The 19,609-nt window shown below is 50.6% G+C and overlaps 1 protein-coding gene and 1 long non-coding RNA gene across 4 annotated transcripts in view; one reads left to right on the top strand and one right to left on the bottom strand.

Moving 5' to 3' along the window:
- The first annotated feature begins 162 nt into the window (after positions 1-162).
- Positions 163-19,524, top strand: LOC128775529 (uncharacterized). The gene is made up of 2 exons (XR_008420263.1): positions 163-315; positions 19,095-19,524. It is a non-coding gene; the product is annotated as an uncharacterized LOC128775529 (long non-coding RNA).
- ADGRL1 (adhesion G protein-coupled receptor L1) overlaps positions 12,642-19,609 on the bottom strand; it is a 46,009-nt gene continuing 39,041 nt past the window's right edge. For all 3 annotated transcript variants that reach the window (XM_053897216.1, XM_053897214.1, XM_053897217.1), the window contains 6 exons: positions 19,082-19,250; positions 17,634-17,762; positions 17,352-17,448; positions 17,131-17,259; positions 16,940-16,957; positions 12,642-16,517 (listed from right to left, as the gene is read on the bottom strand). In XM_053897216.1, coding sequence (XP_053753191.1) covers positions 15,775-16,517; positions 16,940-16,957; positions 17,131-17,259; positions 17,352-17,448; positions 17,634-17,762; positions 19,082-19,250 — 1,285 coding nt within the window. In that variant the 3' untranslated portion in view covers positions 12,642-15,774. The remainder of the gene's footprint in view (positions 16,518-16,939; positions 16,958-17,130; positions 17,260-17,351; positions 17,449-17,633; positions 17,763-19,081; positions 19,251-19,609) is intronic.

The following is a 19,609-nucleotide window of genomic DNA, read 5'->3' on the forward strand; positions in this document are numbered from 1 at the left end:
GCGCTTCGCCCAGTCCTTCCGGGAGACTCATCCCGGCGGAGGGCAGCGCCGCCAACTGCCTAGCGGTGGCGCGCGGCGCTCGCCTAAGAGGGCGGGAGGGGCGGTGCCGGCGCCCGCGGTGATTGGCAGGGAGGAGAGTGGCAGGGACGCAGCAGATTCTTTGAGAGGTGATTGGCTGAATTGGTCGCGGGGGCGGGTGGAGAGGAATACTTAGCTGGGGATTCGCGGCAGAGGAGCGGAAGTTGGCTGCCGGCGTGGTCGAAGCGTGTGTAGAGTGAGAGGAGGAGCGTTTGTCGCCTTGGCGTCTGTCAGCAGGTGAGCGTTGCCGGGACCTTCTTTAAGGGGCTCCCGGCCCCTCCTCAGACCCAGCGGTGGGGGAGTCCGTTGTGAACTTTGTGAACGTTGGTCACCCCCTCCCCCACCCCCGCGAGGGAAGACGGAGAGGCGGTCGCGCGACGCGCTGGGGCTGGGGCCCCGGGAGTGGGGCCTGGTTCGAGTCCCGCTCTCGCCTCCTTGAGCTGCTGGGAGGTTTCAGGTGGACACCGAGCGCTGTGAGTGGGAGTTGGGGTCCTGCCTCTGCGACTCAGCTCCCCAGGCCACGTCCTCCCCCCCCCCCAACCCCCCCGCCGCTCATTGAACGGGGCCGTGAAAACTCGCTGACGCGACTTGTGACTGCATAGTGCAACTAGAAACTTCTCTCGGCCCCCACGCCAGGGTCGGACCGCTGTCGCGCCCTGCCGGCCAGACTCCCGCTTCCACCCGGGGGAAAAATAACACGACCCGCCTTTCTCGTGTCATATTTTTTCTAGCAAGGACGTCTTGGTGAAAAAAAAAAAAAAAGTTAAAAAAAAAAATACAGGTGGAGTGAATTTTAATGTTATCTTTAACCCAGTATAGCCAAAATAGTATTTCAACAAGTGATGGGCCTAAAACATACAAATGAGATGCCTCACGTTCTTCTGCGAGGGTACTGAGGCTTCGAAGTCCCCAGTTTTAGGGTTACAGCTACACTTTCATCGGAAATAGTTGGTCTGGCTTTGGGTTTCCTAAAAATGACACTTGAAAATGGAGAAGCGCGTGCCCACGCTGTCGGCAACCGGCTTGAAAGTTTTCGCTGAGCTCAATCACACACCGTTTTTTAAATGTCAGTGTTAATTAGTTAGAATTAAGTGACGTGGAAAGTTCTATTTTTACAGCGCAGCTGGAACTGTCTCCAGGTGTTCACAAGCCCCTGTGGCAAGTGGTTCCTGTATTCCTGGACAGTGTGGGTCTGAAAGCGGTTGGATCACTCTTTTTAAAAATTAAAAAAAAAAAAAAAATTTTTTTTTTTCATGTTTATTTTTGAGAGCGAGATACGGAGTGCCAGTGGGGGAGAGGGGCAGATGGAGAAGGAGACACAGAATCCGAAGCAGGGTCCAGACTCGGAGCTGTGGGCCCAGAGCCCGTCGCAGGGCTTGGACCCCCCGGAACCCGGAGATCATGACCTGAACCGAAGTGGGACTCTTAACCGACTGAGCCACCCGGGCGCCCCTGGATCAGTCACTCTTTATTTTTTATTTTATTTTATTTATTTATTTTTTTTAGTCACTCTTTAAACATGAGTGTTTTTCTGCTTTCCGGGTGAGAATGTGGTCTTCCAGGCTCTACAGCCTTGTTTCTGGTCGCCGCTCCCCAGGCCCGACCCCAGCTTCAATTCAGCCACACTGTCTTTTTGTTTTTGCCAACCTGACCTGGCATTTCCAGCACAGAACCCCTCTCTACCCAGAACCTCTTCCCCTGCTCTTGGCATGGCGGGTGCCAGGTCTACCTGTTCAAATGTGCTTTTCCCAGAGAAGCCTTTGCAAGGGTCCCCTGGCCAGTGTTCAGACTCAGCGTGTAGGCCTGAACACCAATTCAAGCTACTAGCTTTTCTTTTTTTTTAATTTTTTTTTTTTCAACGTTTTTTATTTATTTTTGGGACAGAGAGAGACAGAGCATGAACGGGGGAGGGGCAGAGAGAGAGGGAGACACAGAATCGGAAACAGGCTCCAGGCTCCGAGCCATCAGCCCAGAGCCTGACGCGGGGCTCGAACTCACGGACCCCGAGATCGTGACCTGAGCTGAAGTCGGACGCTTAACCGACTGCGCCACCCAGGCGCCCCGAAGCTACTAGCTTTTCTTATCCAGCCACCTCTGTGGTTTTGGTACAGTGAGTTGTAAGGCCTCGTGATGCTAGGCTTTTTTTTTTTTTTGTATTTGTATCTTACATTAAGTACAAAAATGTTTTGTGGCTAAAATCATTGAAAGTGTTTTTTCCTTTGAGATGATTTGGCTGCAAGAAAATCCACTTTTATGATCGGCTATGATTTCTTGGCGGATTTTCGTGACTGAGAAAATCTGATTTTCAGATTATTTCCAAATGTAATTCAATTGTTTATATGAATACTGCATTTAATGATGAACGAAGTTGCCATGATGTTGTTTTCTAGACGTGTCATTAAATTACTTATTCACTCCAACTTTGTAGTGTTCTTTTTGCATTGTGGAACCTCCCCCCCCACTTTTTCATACCGCCTGAAAAGCTCATCAGCCACAAGCGTTGTGTCTGTGGTGCTAATGAAGTAAATGGCTCCGTCTGTAATGAGTTCTCCATACAGCTGGCTGAATAATCTTCAGTTGTAAACCAGATCATGTCATTACCCTGCTTAAAACCTTCAAAGGCTCCTCAGGTTTAGGATGAAACCTAAGGTCTTTACTGTGGCTCAGGCCCTGCACCGTGACCTCAGCTGACCTCTCAGGCTTCACCACCTAGTCTTCCCCTTGTTCCCACTCTCAAGTCCTGCCGGCTTTATTTACCATCTTTCAACACCAAGCTTGTTCCTGCTGTAGGGCCTTGCACTTGCCGTTCCCCCTGGAATGTGCTGTTTTCAGATAATTGCATGGCTGTCTCATTCCCATCGTTTATGGCTCAACTCCAGTGCCCCTCTCAAAGAGGCTTTCCCAGGCCACCGTAGTTAAAGCAGCTCCTTTTTTTTTTTTTTAATGTTTATTTTGAGAGGAGAGAGCAGGGGAGGGGCAGAGAGAGAGGGAGGGAGACAGAATCCCAAGCAGGCTCTGAGCTGTCAGTGCAGAGCCTGACGTGTGGCTCATACCCATGAACTGTGAGATTGTGACCGGAGTCGAGACCAAGAGTCGGATGCTTGACCTACTGAGTCACCCAGGCACCATAACGCAGCTTTTCCTTACATCACCCTGTTTTACTATCTTGGTAACATTCAGAACTTAAATTGGTTTTAGACTGTGCTTCTCTCTCATCATCCCTCAGTAGATGGACAGCTAGTTGAGGGCAGAGCTCTCACTTGCCTCACATTGACCTTTGAGTGTATTCAAAAGAGTAAATTCACATAAAGGGCTTAACATAGTACCTAGAGTCTGAAGAGCACTCCATGACATAAACTTTTAGTAGTATACAGTAATAAGGAGATGAGTCTTTATTCTTAACATAATATTTCAGGTGCACACACACTTGGAAAGGTATAAGAAATGCTATAACAAAATACATTTTTACCTGTTTCCCAGCTTAAGGAGTCAAACATCAGAGATGCCATTGAGAGGCCTTGTGTACCCCTGCCTCAAACCAAGTCCTTTCCCCTTGTAACTACAACCCTAGATTCAGGGTTTATTTTTCTGTGCGTGTTTGTACAATTTAATATCTGTGTGTCTTTTAAACAATGCATAGTATTATGTGTCATGTTCTACAGTTTTATATAAATGAAATCTGTGCAAAAAAGAGTTGGCCATAGTAGGTATGAGACTGCTGTCCTTTAGGAAGGCCTGTTTGCATGGTTGGCCCTTGACTGGTCTCTAGGAACTTGGATTTCAGAAGAGTTCTGCCATCCCCTAAAGAGTGGTTCTTGGTGCCTAAACTGTACAATGTGCTTTATGTTGAATATCTCCTTTCCTTCTGGAGTCTAGTGTTTTTGGTACTTGACTAGCCCCCAATAAATACCCTGGGCATTGATTCTCTAATGAGCTTCCAGTGGGCAGTATTTCACGTGTGTTGTCACAACTCTCCTGGGGAAACTAAGTGCATCCCACGTGACTCCACTAGGAGAGGATTCCTGGAATCTTGTGCATGGTTTCCTCCAGACTTTGCACCATGGGCCTTTTCCCTTGGCCAGTTTTGCTTTGTACCCTTTCACTGTAAGAAATCATAGCTGTGTGTAGGCTCTCTGCAAAATTCTGTGAGTCCTCCTAGTGAGTCATTGAACCTAGGATGATCTCGGGGACCCCGGACAAGGTAGCATACCGGACATATACTTAAAAGGTGAGGCGAGCATGGCACCTGTGGCACAAAATCTGAGGAGGCGTTCACTCTCAGGGTCACACAAGTGTCCAACCTATACAACGCTGAGAGTGAGTGCCTCCTAGAGTTTCATTCTAGACACCTTGCTTGCTCCACTCTGGTCACAGCCGTTACCTCTGAAACTTGCTTTTTTCGTCCAACATAATGCGTTTGCAGTGTATATGTGTTTACGTATATGTAACATCGCTGCAAACGCATTATGCTGGACCCCAAAAAAATACATTTTCATTGCTGTAGCTATGCTGTCTGATGTGGTAGCCATTTTCTACTTGTGGCTATTTGGATTTCAATTAATCAAAATTAAATACAAAGTTCAATTCCCAGTCACCCTTAGCCACATTTTATGTGTTTAATAGGCACCCTGTGACTGATGGCAACCACATTTGGACAGCATGGGTAGAGAATGCTTCCACGGTCACAGAAAATTTTGTTGGACAGTGTTTACTTACCTTACCCATTTACCTCTTGCTCAGTATTTAGGTTGTTTCTTGTTTTCTACTCTTGCAAACGGTGCTTCAGTGGTTGTTGCTGTATGTGTCTCCTTTGTACACACATGCAGGAGTTTCCCTAAGATACGTATCAGGAGTTGAATTACTGGGTTATGGGAATATCCACCTTTCCTAGATATTGCCAGTTTGCTCTTCAGAATGACCATTCCAGTTCTTACTCCCCCAGCAAGGTTGCTGTTGCCCAGTGTCCTTATCAATACTTGGTACTGTCAGATTTTTACATTTCTGTTTTTTGATTTGTGTAAATTAGCGGTTTCCATTAGCATTTTCCTGATGACCCGTGAGACTGAGGTATTTATGTCTGTTTATTGACCCTTTATCTTCTGTGAGTTGCCTCTTCATATCTTCGCCCATTTTCCTGCTGGATTGCCCTCATCTTATTGAGTATAGATGGTTCTTCTCACATCTGAAACTTGCCTTTTCATTTGTATGGTGTCTTTTGAAGTTCAGAGTTTATTATTACTATGTTAATGTCATCAGAATGATCAGTCTACTTAAAGTTTGTGTTTTTTGTGCCCTGCTTAAGAAATCTTAACCTGTATCTACTCTTTTTTCCTCCAAGGAAGTTTTACTTTTCATATTTAGCGTTTAAAAAATCTACCTGGAATTTATTTTTGTTTATGATGTGAGGTGGGACTGTGTTTTTGTTTTTTTCCCGCACAGAAACCAGTTGTCCCGGTTTCCTTTATTGAGTAGTTCAGTGGTTTTCAAAATGTGATCCCCTGGGGATCCACGAGGTAAACCATTTTCATAATGGTTCTAAAGGGTCACGTCCATTTCTCATTTGCACAGTGTTGTCCTCTGCACGACTGGTAGAAAAGCAGTGGTGGGTGAAACTGCTGGTGCCTTAGCACAGGAGTCTGTGCAGTGTCCCCACAATGTGGTAGTAGTTGTCCTCGTATTCCTCGCTGCCGCCACACATTCATTGTGAAAATAATTTCACCTAAGAGTGTCCTTGAAGAAGCCATGAAAGTAGTAATTGCGTTAAAGCCGAGCCTCTGAACAAGTCTTTGTAATATTCTGTGTGGTGAAATGGGAAGTTTGCACGGAGCACGTCTGTTGCTTGCTGAAGAGCGACGGGAGGTGAGGAAGTGCACTTGTACAGTTGTTTGAGTAGAGGTGGAACTGGTGCCTTTTTTCATGGAACACCATTTTTACTTGAAAGAATGACAGACGGTAGTTATTCAGTTAAGATATTTGGCCGATGTTTTCTCAGAAATGAATGAAGGGAGCTGGTCACTTCGAGGACCATTGATGGTGTGTTGCCAGTGATAAAATTTGAGCTTTCAAGCAGAATTTAGTCTTTGGGAAAACTTTTATTCACCATGAGCCTGACTACTTTGCAATATTTAAAGATGTTTTTCTGATGAGATCAGTGGTGATATTAACAAAGAAGATTTTCAAAATATCGTATAGTAATTCAGTAGATCAGTATTTTCCAATAGGCCAAGGGGGCTCAATGTAACAGTATGAAAAATTCATTGATACAGTTTCATATTCCACCTTACAACCAACTCTTAATTTTTAAACATTTTTAAATTTATTTTTGAGAGGCAGAGAGCATGAGCATGGGAAGGGCAGGGAGAGGCAGACACAGAATCCAAAGCAGGCTCCAGGCTCTGAGCTGTCAGCACAGAGCCTGATGTGGGGCTTGAACTCACGAACTGCGAGATCATGACCTGAGCTGAAGTTGGACGCTCAACTGACTGAGCCACCCAGGCGCCCCTGACCTTACAACTAACTTGAACACACCACTACTTGTTGAGTTTTGGTAAGTAACAAAGTAGGATATCCCCAGTTAGCTGAAAAGGCTATCGCACTCCTTTTCTAACTGTATCTGTGTGAGGCTGGATTTCCTTTATGAACTTCAACCAAGACAGCATATTGCAACAGATTGATTGCAGAACCTGTGTGAGAATTCTGGTCTCTTCTATTGGGCCAAACACTAGGAGCTTCACAAAATGTAAAACAATGCCATTCTTTTCACTACTTTGTTTTTAAAAACATAGTTATTCTTACAAAATAGCTGACTTATGTTAGCATCTGTTGGATTTATTAGCTTATGTATTTTTTAAATGTTTATTTTGAGAGAGAAAGAGGATGAGTGGGGAAGGGGCAGAGAGAAGGGGGTGGTCAGAGGATGGGAAGCAGGCTCTGTGCTGACAGCAGTGAGCCCCGTGCAGGGCTTCAGCTCTGGAACTGTGAAATCATGACTTGAGCTGAAGTCGGACGCTTAACCGACTGAGCCACCCAGGTGCCCCTGATTTATTAGCTAACTTAAATTTTTTAAAAATTGTCAGTTGTAGTTTCTAATTTAGTAAATATACATAGAAATAATCCCTATCCCTATAAACAACAGCTCTTTAGGGTTCTCATTAGTTTTTTTTTTTTTTTTTTAAGATTTAATTCATTTTTTAACTTAAATTTTTTTAGTGTTTAGAGACAGTACGGAAGAGGGGCAGAGAGAGAGATAGAATCCCAAGCAGACTCTGTGCTCCCAGCACAGAGCTGACATGGGGCTCAAACCCATGAACTGTGAGATCATGACCTGAGCTGAGATCAAGAGTCAGACGCTTAACTGAGCCTCCCAGGCGCCCCTTAATTTTTTTTAAGAGCAGTTTCAGGTTCACAGCAAAATTGAGAGTAAGGTACAGAGATTTTCTGTATGCCCCCTGCCTCCCCTTTTCTCATGCATGGCCTCCCCCACCATTAACATCCCCACCAGAGTGGTATATTTATAGTTGATCCTACATTCATATATCATTATCACCCAAAGTCTGTAGTTCACATTAGGGTTCACTCTTGGTGTTGTACGTTCTGTGGATTTGGACAGACGTGTGCCGTCATTATAGTCTCAAGAGTATTTTCTTTGTCTCCCAAATCTTTTGTGCTCCACCTAGTCCTCCCCAATTCCACTCATGAAGTTTTGTGAGGGTAAAGGGATCCCAAGACCAAAACCCTTGAGATCCTCTGGATCAATCCGTCCTTTCCCTAGTGACTTGTAACCTCTGTCTAGAACAAGTTTGCATCCAGTCACAGGTCTCTTCATGGGCCTGTTTGTCTTCCTGTGCCAACACCGCATTTTCTTAAACATTACCACATAACCAATCTTTGTAAGGGCTGGTTCTCACACCTAGTTCTTCATTCTTTCAGAGGTATCGGTTATTCTTGGTTTTTGTTATTCCACAGAAAGTAGGACACACGAATACTTTTTCCTTTTACAAAAGTGATACATGCTTAATGAAAAAATTTAAATAAATTTTTTTTAATGTTTATTTTTGAGAGAGATAGAACATGAGTGGGAGAGGAGCAGAGAGAGAGGGGGACACAGAATCCGAAGCAGGCTCCAGGCCCTGAGCTGTCAGCACAGAGCCCGATGCGGGGCCTGATCCCATGAACTGTGAGATCATGACCTGAGCCGAAATCGGATGCTTAATTGAGTGAGCCACCCAGGCGATCCTGAAATAATTTTTTTAAATGCAGAATTGGAAGAAAGTAAGTTACTCACTGTTCATATTCTGAAGTATAGCTTTATATTCTGATGTTATATGTGTGTACATATACGTACATGTAATGTTAACCTTAAGGATAAAACTGAGTTTTAACAGCAAAAACGGGTTTATTTGGGAATAAGAGAATTGCATTTTGGGACTTGCAAGCTGTGACCAGACAAAACCTTACCATAGGCAACTCTAAAGGACAAAGGAGAGGTATGCTCTTATAGAGAAAAGGGAAAGTTGGGAAGGCTGTTATAAACCAAAAGTGCTTTGGAGTGAACTGGCAGTCCGAAGTGTAGTGGCTTTTCATAGGCTGAGCTAATCTGTCTCTCTTCAGCTGGGCTTTTGTGGGGCGGGCTGGGGGGGAGGATTGGTTGCGGGGAGAAAGCCTTCCTCCTGCTGGGGTCGGGAAGTGGAATCCACTTGCTAGGTGCATCTCTTCCTGTTGGGTCTGCAAATGACTGCTGGCGATAGGGCACGAGAGCTCCACCTTCTGGCCTCTTGACTCCATTTTAGTGAGGTTTCCCTTTATTAATTTTCACAATATACGCATGCATGTGTGTGCACATGCACAAATACACACAAGTTTATGTAACTGTTTATGCGCTGTTTGTATATAAGTGTCATTCAAAAAGGTGGGTCATGCTTTATCTTTTTTATATCTAAATTTTTATACAAAATCTTATTAAAAATTTATTTCCATGTCATTTAATGTTCTTCTGCACCATCTTTAAAATTTATTCATTTATTTATTTTTAAATGATTTATTTATTTTTGAGAGTACGAGCAGGGGAGGGGCAGAGAGAGAGGGGGACAGAAGATCTGAAGTGAGCTCTGCGCCGACAGCAGTAAGCCCGATGCGGGGTTCGAACTCGCGAGATCATGACCTGAGCCAAAGTTGAGTACTCAACCGACTAAGCCACCCAGATGCCCCTTGCATCGTTGTATTTAATGGCTATATGTATTGTTTTATGTGCCTGATTTATGTAATGATTTTCTGTGCTGAAATTTTATTCGTTGTGTTTCACTCACAGAAACCTGACCACAGTGAACCTTCTTGTTGCTAAGTTTTCATGTGCATTTGTGGTTGTTTAGGATTGATTCCCAGGAGAGGACTGGTTGGGTTACAATGAGGGCTTCAGTTGTGAGAGGCTGGGATCACTTAGATGAAGGTGGAGGGTTGTGGAAGACGGTGGGACAGGACAAACAGAAAAGATTAGCAGCTGCAAGGATTTTGGTCAAGGAGAGTCCTGGTGCAGTGAACATGATCTAAGTGGGGGAGGGAGGAGGCAGCAGGGGCCTGTCCTCATTGCTCATTTCCATGACTGATGTTTGAAGGGGTAAGAGAAGAGCAGAATAAGCCTGTGTGTGTTGGGGGGATTGAGGACTAGCCTCAGCCTGGCTTCCCCAGGTCTTGCCGAGAGTTTGTGGGACAGAGGAGGTTTTCTCTGGGTTGGAGGCCCCCAGTGCCTTTAGCCTTTTGGGGGTCTGGAGAGAATCCTCTGTGGCTCTGCATTTAGGCCGTCCTTCTGGCTTGACTCACATCAGCCCGCTCTGGACAGCCCTAATGCTACCTACGTGGGGACTGTTGGGGAGTGTGGTGTGCTGAGTGGGCATCTCCTGTGATGTGAGGAGCCAGATCGTCAACCCTCTGTATTGTGTGCCACGTGGGGTTGGTGAACAGTGATGGGGAGTGGGCAGTTGCAGCCAAGCACAGACATCCCTAGAAGCAGCTCCTGGGATCAGAAGACCAAGATGGAGGCCTGGTCCAGCTCTTTCTTATTAGCCAAGTGAACGTGGGGATAAGCTGTCCTGGGCTTCGGCTTCTGCAGCCATAAAACAGGGCTAATACCTGCCTCGTCGGGTCACTGAAAGGATTAAAATGGATGGCATGTAAAGCATCTGTGGGATGCAGACACTTTGAACTGCCCAGTTGTCCTGTGTGAGTAGGTCACTGTCACTCTAAGCTCAGTTTCCTCATTTGACGAATAGGGATAAGAATACATACTTTGTGATAAGTACATGCGGTGAATTGTAGGAAGGAACTTGGAAGTGATAAATGTCAACGTAAGTGTTCCCGTTCCTGGGCATGTGCAGATGGCTGCACCAGGTATGTACGGGTGCCACTAACAGCCACCTGAGGGTCACAGGCATCTGGCACGGCAGATTGAGATTGTGCTAGCAGAGGACGGTGTGTGCCGTGCTGGGGAGAGTAAAGGACACAGAGGTGAAAGAGCTGGTTGTGTTGTAGAACCTCCTCTTATGCTGGGATTTGATCTCAAAATCAGAGCACGAAGTCAGAATCATATATAGTTAAATTTGATTACCCTTGAAGTCCCCACACCTGCTCACAGAGAGTCTCAGTAAGTCCAGTACCATCAGCTCCTCTTCCAGCATAGGAGCAGATTGCCTTTTCTCGGGTTGGGTACCAGCAGAAAGAGTGAACTTAGGTTTCAGGGCTGCGCTAAATTAAACTCAGCATTGCGCAGTGAGGGGCACATGGGAACCGAGAGCAGTGGAAGAAATGGCCGATTCACACAGTTCCATCATTTGTAACTCTCCTCTCAGGCTCACTCTAGGTCTCCCTTTCATTTCAGCTTTCCATCCTTTAACAAATATTTATTGATCACTTACTGTGTGTCAGATGCTGTGCTAGACACTGGGGAGCAGCACTGAACAAAAACACCATTCTACATTACATTCTGGTTGGGGAGGCAGATAATAAACAAGCAAAAGAAGTTTCTTAGTTTGTAGATAGGAGTGCTACGGGAGACCAACAAAGCAAAATGTGTTTTAGGGAGTTCTGGGGTAGCCAATTGCAGTTTAAATGGAGTGGCTTGGGAAGCTCTGATTTTCATAAGCAGGAGGATTCTCTGCAGGAGAGTAAGTGAATGCTATGGAACGGCCAGGGCAAAGGCTCCGAGGCAGGTGCCTGCATCTTTGTGTGCAGTGAGGAGCCCAGCATGGCTAGAGTGGAGGGAAGCAGGAGGAGAGCCATGGGGATGAGATGTGATGTCGTAGAGCCTCGTAGGTCATTGTAGGCTGTTGGGCTGACTTTGGCCTTTTGTCTGGGCAAGAGAAGAGGTTACTGGAGACTTTTGAGCAGAGGAGGGACAAGGTGCTTACCAAGATCATTCTGGTTTCTGTGTTGAGAAAAGCCTGAAGAAGGACAAGGGAATTAGTTAGGGGAGTGTTGCAGTGGTCGTGATGAGAGACAATGGTGGCTTGAACCAGGGTGATAAGAATTAACTGTGGATAATTTGAAGTTAGAACCACCATTCCATTTTCTGTCAGTTTCGATGTGAGGTTGAACAAAGAGGTAAGTTCAAAGGAACCTCCAAGGGTTTATTCTTGAGTCGCAGATGGCTTTGCGATTAGTTGAGGTGGGGAGCCTATGAGAGGAGCTGTGGGGGACAGGTTTGGACAAGTTAAGTTTGGAGTCCTGCCAGACACCTAGGGGGAAATGTGGAGGGGGTAGGTTGGATGTGAAAGAATTTGGAACTCAAGGCAGAAGTTCAGCCTGGAATTCTGTGTTTGGGAGTTGTCAGTTTATAGTTATTATGTACAACCATGCAACAAGGCTGAGATCTCCTAAGGAGTGAGTGTAGGTATCTGGTCTCACCGGTGTTAAGAGTCAGGAGATGAGAAGGAACCAGCCACAAACTGGGAAGGAGTGGCTGGAGAGGTGGGAAGAGAATCGGGAGTGTGGCATCCTGGATGCGGATGTTGAAGGGAGGGAGGCACAGAGAGATGCTCGCACTGTTTGAATAGTCCTTCCTCTCTCGGAGCACTGGGAGCTGCGTTTGAGAATGTGCAATACACGTGATGCGGTCCCACCTTGGCACGTTTGAAAATGCACCGTTCCAGCAGCATGTGGGGGTCTAGGAATGGCAGGTGGAACGAGACAGGCACAGCATACGGTGCCTGCACTCTGCCTGAAATACAGCTGGTGGGCTTCTCTGACACTTGATATGCAGTGGCCTGGCCAGAGAGACTTGGGCATTCATCTAGGCACTGTAAGCCAGGTTCCCCGTCTGCAAAATGGAGATCTGATAACCTCCCCCATAGAGCATTTATGCGGATTCAGAGAAACTGCACCTGAAGTGCTCAGCCAGACCCAGGAACTTGCAAAGTTCTCTGTGAGTGTTAGGATTCTGTGACTCGCCAGGCCTCTGCGGTGGGTTCAAAATGCTGCAGTGCAGGTTCTCACCGTTTCAGCCTCATGGGGACACTCTGAGCAGATCCACTCACCCGCTTCTTACCCCCCAGCGAGTCACGCCACTCTTGTCATTCCAAGAAATCTTAATTTCTTTATTGTTTGATTTTTTTGACTCAACAATTTTTTTTAAACTTTTTGTTTTTTTCTGAAACGTTCTTGTTATGAGCCTTTTGTTTTGTTCTCGTTAAATGCACTCGACCCAAAATTGGTTTGGCATATCGAAAAGGAGACCAAGGAGGGACTGGGGGGCACGGGAGAGAGGGGAGGAGGCCCGAATGGACACAAGAGATATTGAGGGTGAAAGAAGAGGTACACAGAGACAGTGAAAAAGACACAGGGAAAGAGGTGTTGACAGAGAAAGGAAGGCCAGGGAAACAACAACAAAAAATACTAAGATTTAAAAGCAAATGAATTCAGGAGCCCAAGGAAGAGAGTAGGAGAGGAAACCAAGACCCTTCCTTCTCTATACTGTCCCAGCTGGGGTGGGGTGTCAAGGCACCAGGTCTGGTCGGGGTGAGGGGACACCTGGGCTCTCGGGGGTGGCTTTGCACTTGACTGCAGTGGTGTCCAACCCCACCAGGGGGCCCTGCCATGCAGCTCTGAGGCCTGGGAATCCACCTTGGTGATTTTGGCTGGAATGAGAACCTAGGGACCCACCACACCCTCTCTCCCCTTGATTGTCAGTATCTGGAGAGATAAAAGGAGGGCTGGTCAGGGGAGAGAAAGCTGATTCCTTGCCTACCTCCAGCACCCACCCCCTGTGGAACTCTCCCTCCAGGCCTGCTCTCCAGCCCTCTTACTGGTGGCAGAGGCAGCCTCTGGCTCTGGCTGGACTGACAGCCTGGCCAACTCCTCCATTGTCCCTCCTCTCTTGCCAGCTCTTCACAGACCTCTAACTGCCCCTTCCTAAGTGGAGTTCCTGGCCTAGTGATACCAAGGAAGGCCACAGAGCTGTCTGGGCAAGACTGTCCCTATACTTCTCTCTTCCCCATCCAGACTTACCCATGTTCTTCTGCTGAATGAGGTTAAGCCTTCCTACCGAAAAGCCAGATATGGAACCCAAACCTGCCTTCTCCCCACACCTGTCTCCCTACATGGGACAAACCACCATCTTTGGTCTGACCCCTTCTCCCCTAACTGATGGGGACAAGCCAGCCCCAGCTCCCCAGGAGAAGGGAGGGACTTTCTAGCAGCAAAAAGGGTTCCTCCAGCCACCTACTTGTCCCTTTCCCCTAGTTCCTCCCTAGAGCCTTCCCCCCCACCCCCACCCCCTTAACCCAAAGAAGTTTATGGCAGCAGCAGGCTGAGACCCGAAGATGTTTGAAAACTCATGGCACTTGTGAGAAAAGAGAGAGGGGCAAAAGAGACAAGAAGGGGGCCAGAATAGGGGTGGAGGGCCACCCCTGGGAGAATGGCAATGATAGGGCTGGGCTAGTGTGGCAATGGAACTACCCTACCCTCAAAGAGTTGGGGCAGGGGAGGCCAGGGTGAGAGGCTGGAGAGGAGGGTGCTGGAAGAGGTACTCAGGAGACATCCCCAGCCTGAAGCTTCCAGAGTCTATAGGTTGGGGGTAGAGCCCCCAATACAAAGGTGTCCTGACTGCAGGCCCTGGTACTTGGCTCTGTGTCCCCTGCAGGAGGGTGTAGGGGAGGGAAGGTGATCTCTCACCTTTGCATACCCTCCCCACCCCCCTCAAGAGAGAAGACAACTTCACCACTCCTAGCCTCCCGGTCACACCCACCACTCGCTGCCTCCACTTTCCTTCCCCCATCAACCTCTCTAGGTGGGAAATCAGTCCCTTCTTCCTCGGCCCAGAGTCCCAGAAGCAATATACAAGAAGCAGGAACTCAAAGGGACAGCGCAGCCATCTTGGCAAAAGCATCTTTGGGTGTGAGGGTGTCTCCCCCGGGCCAGTGGGGAGGGGAGGGGGAGACAGGCCCCGGTCCTGGGGCAGGCAGTGAGGTACACGCCCCAGGAGGGCTGACTGAGGCCAGGGACAGGCGGAGCAGGGAAAGAGGCGACAGAAACAGTGCCGGGAAGGAAACAGGTTCTTTGTTTCGCTGTTGCTTCTAGATTTTGTTTTCTGTCTCTGGATTGTAAAAAGCTGCTCTGGCGGCCCGCCCACCCCGGCTGGGGATGCACACATACACGGAGAAGTCCTGGCTGCCAGGGCCTGGCGGCGCCACTCTGCTCCGGAGAAAGCCCCGGGCTGGCTGGGCCACAGGCTCCCGGTGGCTTCAAGTGATGAGATTTTCTTTCCTTTTTTTTTTTTTTTTGTCTTTTTTTTTTTTTTTGTCTTTTTCATTTCGTTGAAATATTTACAGCAATGGGGGAGGAGGAGGAGAGAGGAAGGGGTAAGATGGCCCCCTAGGGAAAGATCCAAGCCCAGGACCCACTCCCCAGGGAGATCCAGACCCAAAATCTGCTCCCCAGTTAGCCGAGCCCACAGGACTGGGAACTGCCCAAATATGGCCACCCCTGTGGGCTGGGGGCCCTGCGGGGAGTTGTGCTTCATCAGGAGTCACCCCAAGGGAGGGGGTCACTGGGTGCACTTGAGGAGGCTGATGGGCAGGCTTGCTGGGGAGGCAAGGATGAAGAGCAGAGGAGGGAAGGAGCTTCAGAGAAAGTTCCACCTTTAAACCAGCAGCCACAACTGCCCGTTCCGCCTGCCCTGGGGCCTTCTCTTGGGCCAGAGGCCCCAGTCTCCAAGGAGCAGGGAACTAGTGCAGGAGGAACCTGCCTGTCTGCTCCCACTGCTCCTTCCTGGTGCAGCTGGCAGCATTTCCAGATGCAGAGAGAGGAGCAGCGGACAGGTTCCATTCAGCAGGGCCCTTGGCCCAAGGAGACCAAAGCCCTCGTTTCCCTCCAGGGGGTAGGAAGGTAGGGGAGAGGGGGAAGTAGAGAGTGGGCTGCACCCATCCAATTTCTCCTTCCTTACTCCCTTGGGGACCTCTTGGCTTCTCCTCACTGCACTTCCCCCAATTCGAGCTGGTGCACGTGGCTGGTAGGAAACCCTGTCTGTGAACCCTGCACCACAGGCCCCCATGGCAGAACTCCTGAGGGGCCTAGAGGGCCCACGGCCGACGGGTACTTGGAGAGAGTGGCCCACCAGCCACTGCCTCCGTGAGTCTCCCTCTCCCACCAGAGCCCCACCCAGGGTTCCCTCCCTGGCCTGGGCCACCAGCCCCTGGTCCGTGAGGTCCCTCAGAGACTGGTGACCAGCTGCATCTGCCCATCCCCATCGGGCCCTGGCCCCTCGAGGCCTGGGGCTGCCAGGTAGCCCTCGTGGCTGGGCCGCCGCACCTGGTAGTAGCCCTGCAGGGGGTTCCGGGCCACCAGGGCCGGTGGGCGCGAGGTGTAGTAGATTTCAGGGGGGCCGGGGGGCGCAGGCGGGGGTGGTGGGAGGGCCTCGCTGGGCCCCTCGGGGCTGCTGTCCGGGTAGGAGGGCGAGTCCCGCAGGTTGGCCCCGCTGGCATAGAGGGAGTCCCGGCCCGGAGGGGAGGAGAGGGGCCGGCTGGTGGCCCCATCCTCCGCAGTGCAGCTCTCCGACTCATCCAGATCGCTCTGGTACAGCACCGACTGGGCCCGGGGCAGCAGCAGCGGCTCCTCCAGGGCCTTGTAGAGAAGTTCGATCTCTGCCCGGTCAGCACCCCCGGGCCCGCCTGCTTCTTCCTCGCCACCGCCCCCTGGCACAGGTGGCACGGGGGGTTCGGGTGGTGGAGGGCCCTTGGCCCCGCTGCTGCCGCCCCGCAGGTTGTTGTGTACCAGCTCTGAGATGATCATCTTCTCGAAGGCAGCAGCGTCGGCCAGGTTCCGGCCTCGGGGTGGCTCGGAGGCCCCATCCCCTGGAGGGAAATCCCCACTTCGCAAGGAGTAACTGTTGTTGAAGTTGCCATTGAGGGGCAGTGTGTCCATGCCACAGGCTTCCCGGCCTCCCAGAGGGTGCTCTGCAGGCAAAAGGGGATCGGCTCAGGAGGCACGTGGGCGGTGACAGGGGCATGGGCACACGGGAGAGGGGGTGCCTGCTTCCCCCTGGGCTGAGCTCTCCCATTCCCATTCTTTCTCACTGGCAGAGGGGACACCAGCCCAGCGGCAGGTTTGGGGAAGGGGGTGGGGACCAGTTCTCTCCAGGTCCCCTCTCAGGTAGAGGCTATGTGAAGAGTTCTGTGTGACCGGTTCCATTTCCTGTGCTCTGACACTCCTCACCTTCACTGCCTACCTGAGAGCCAAATATAACCCCCTCCGGCTGTATTTGGGGGGGGCTTTGGGGGGCCCCCTGAGTTCTCCTCCCTGAGTGAGATCATCCCAGGAGGCCACCATCACATTTTCCTCCCGGCCTCAGAAACGTTACCAGGCAAGTCACACTTACTGGGTTCCCGGTAGCTCCCTGCAGGTGCCAGCGAGGAGAGAAAAGAGAGAAGGTGAGAGTGTGCTTGGGAAGTCAAGCCCAGGCTCCAGTTCAGGAAGCATGAGGATGCCCCAAGCAGAGACCCTTGGGATGCAGACCTCACACTCCCCGACCTGAGCTGCTGATCTCTTCCTGTACTGGAGTGCTCTCACCTGGGGAGTTGAAGACAGGGGGCGAGGAGGGATTGAAGCCCACCGACTCAGCAATGAGGGTGTTGTAGGGGCTGGTGCCCCCACGGGGCTGTAGCACGGGGTTGGTCAGCAGGTGGTTCCCCATGGTACCTGTCCGGGATGTCAGAGGTCACAAGGTAGCCCAGAGACACTGGTCTAAGAATCTTGAGGGATAAAGTGAAGGGCGAGGGATGCTGTCTCACCTCTGTTCAGGGTGGGGGTACTGTTGATGTCGCCTGCCATGAAGGAGGACTCCGTCTGTTTCCTCACGGTGTCGTTCCACATCCTCCGGATTCGGCTCTGGGGACATAGCCTGGACGTGAGGGGGCCCCCGGGGCGCCCACCCTCCAGGATCTTTCTGAGGTCACTCGTCTGATGAGCACCACCAGGGACCCGGGCTGAGTGCTGCCTTGCCTCTCGGGCTTGTGGGTGCAACACTCAGCCCCAGGGAGCCCTGCCCGGTGCCCTGGCCCCGGCCCAGATACCTGGGTCCCTGTGTAGTAGCGGGTGTTGCTCCGCATGGCTGAGGTCTTCAGTGAGCCGTGAGCGCCCCCAGGGGGGGAGCGGATGCAGCAGTAGGAGTGACGCAGGCACTTGCTGTACTCCTTGTGCACCTGGGTGGGGAGGAGGACAGGGAGCTGGCAGCGGGTGCCCTGCTAGCCTCTCAGACCTCTCCGTCTCCCGTCCCACCACGGCCAGCCAGCCTCTCTCGCTGCTCAGGCCCAACCTCCTTTCTCCACATCCACTGCTGGGTTTCTCATTTGTTCACACGACAGATCTTTAATGAGCATGTGCTGTGTGCCAGGGAGAGTTTAGGCCCCAGGAATGGCATAGAACAAATCAGACCCACGGCTCTACCTCTGAGAGCTAGTACCGTGGTAGACAGAGACACACGTAGATGCAAACGCCGGCACGTCGTGTGGGATGTTTGATGGTGTCAGGTGCTGTACAGACAACTGTGGCCGGGAAGGGGGTCGGGCGGTGCTGTGGGTTGGGGGTGTAGTGGGGGTCTGTGATTTCAAATAGACCAGGGGGAGCCTCCCTGAGGAGCCCTCTCGGCAAAGATCTGAAAGAAATAAGGCACCAGACCTTGTGGATATGTGGGGAGGAGCAGGGACAAGCCCTGAGGAGGGTCCGTGTCTAGGTGTTTGAGAGAAAGCAGAGGAGAGCATGGCTGGAGGGGAGGAGAGGGAGGCCCGGGTAGGAATGTGTGAGCCTGCGGCTGCTGTAAGGGTGTCGCTGTCACTGTGCGTGAAGTGGGGGCTGTGCGAGGATGTTGGCTTTGGCTGTGTGCCATGGGGGCGGCAAGGGGGTCACACTGTCCCTGCGTATCCAACGCAGGCCCCAGGGTCTTGCAGCAGCGGTCTTGTGATCCCTGCTTCAGCCTTCCCCGCTTCACTGTCCACCTGCCCCCACCACTGTCTGGGGCTCCCTACTCCCTTGAAGCCGAAGTCTACAAACACCTGGGTTCAGGTTCCCCGACTTTCGTCTAGAGCTTACTGCCTGTACACCCTCTCCACACTCGTCTGCTTCTCTGATCTCCTTCACATATATATTTCTTCATGATTCAGATTTTCACACATTTGAAAAGGAAACTGTTACCACAAAACTCACAGTTCATCTCCCAACTAATGAAGTAGAAACGTTCTGTCTGGGTGGTACTCAGTCCTCTCCCTCCTACACCCTTGATTTGTGCCCCACGCTGGGGGGGGGGGGGGTGAGGTTGATCCTCTGTCACAATCCTGCCCTGTGCTCTCCCAGCTCCCCAGACCTGTCCTGCTTTCTTGCTCCCCCGTGTTGCCGTATCTTGCTCTTTTCCAGAACCATCTTCACCCCTGCCTAAATCCTTCCTGACCCCAAGCCTGCTCTCCCCTCACAGCAGACACAGTGCCACTGCAGAAGGCAGGCACTTGCACCCCTCCCCTGACCTCACCTTCTTTTGTAAGGCGCAGTGAAAGACAAAGATGAAGACCCCCTGGAAGGCGTTGAAAGTGGTGAAGAGATAGGCCATGACCACCGACTCCTTATTGATGAAGAGCAGGCCGAAAGCCCAAGTGAGACCCAGCAGGAAGAGCAGCGCGATGGCCCCCAGGGCCCAGGATCTGGGGAGGGGGAGAGGGAGAAGGGATATCAAAGTCCCTTACAGTGGAGAAGCCCTCCCCCGTAGCCCTGCTGCGTGTCCCTCTTCAGGCGAGCCTCGATGCTGGCTGCAAAGACCCACCTAGGATGCGCGGGCCTCGGGGGGAATGGCCTGCACAGCGGTACTTTCAACCAGCCCGGGCCCGAGGTCGGGGTTTGGGGTTTTGCAAAGGTCAGTCGTTAGCCTTCACCCTTTGGTCCGTGTTTCCAGCCCCTTAAACTGTCTTTTGCTGCCTATTTCTCTGTAAGTTTCCTTGAAGTGGACTTACCTTTTGCACTTAGCCTTACACTAACCAGCTATGTCTCCAAGAGCACAGGTTAG

The sequence above is a fragment of the Panthera pardus genome, unplaced genomic scaffold (assembly GCF_024362965.1).
Source record: "Panthera pardus isolate Hobbes unplaced genomic scaffold, ASM2436296v1 HiC_scaffold_8, whole genome shotgun sequence".
NCBI classification, from domain to species: Eukaryota; Metazoa; Chordata; class Mammalia; order Carnivora; family Felidae; genus Panthera; species Panthera pardus.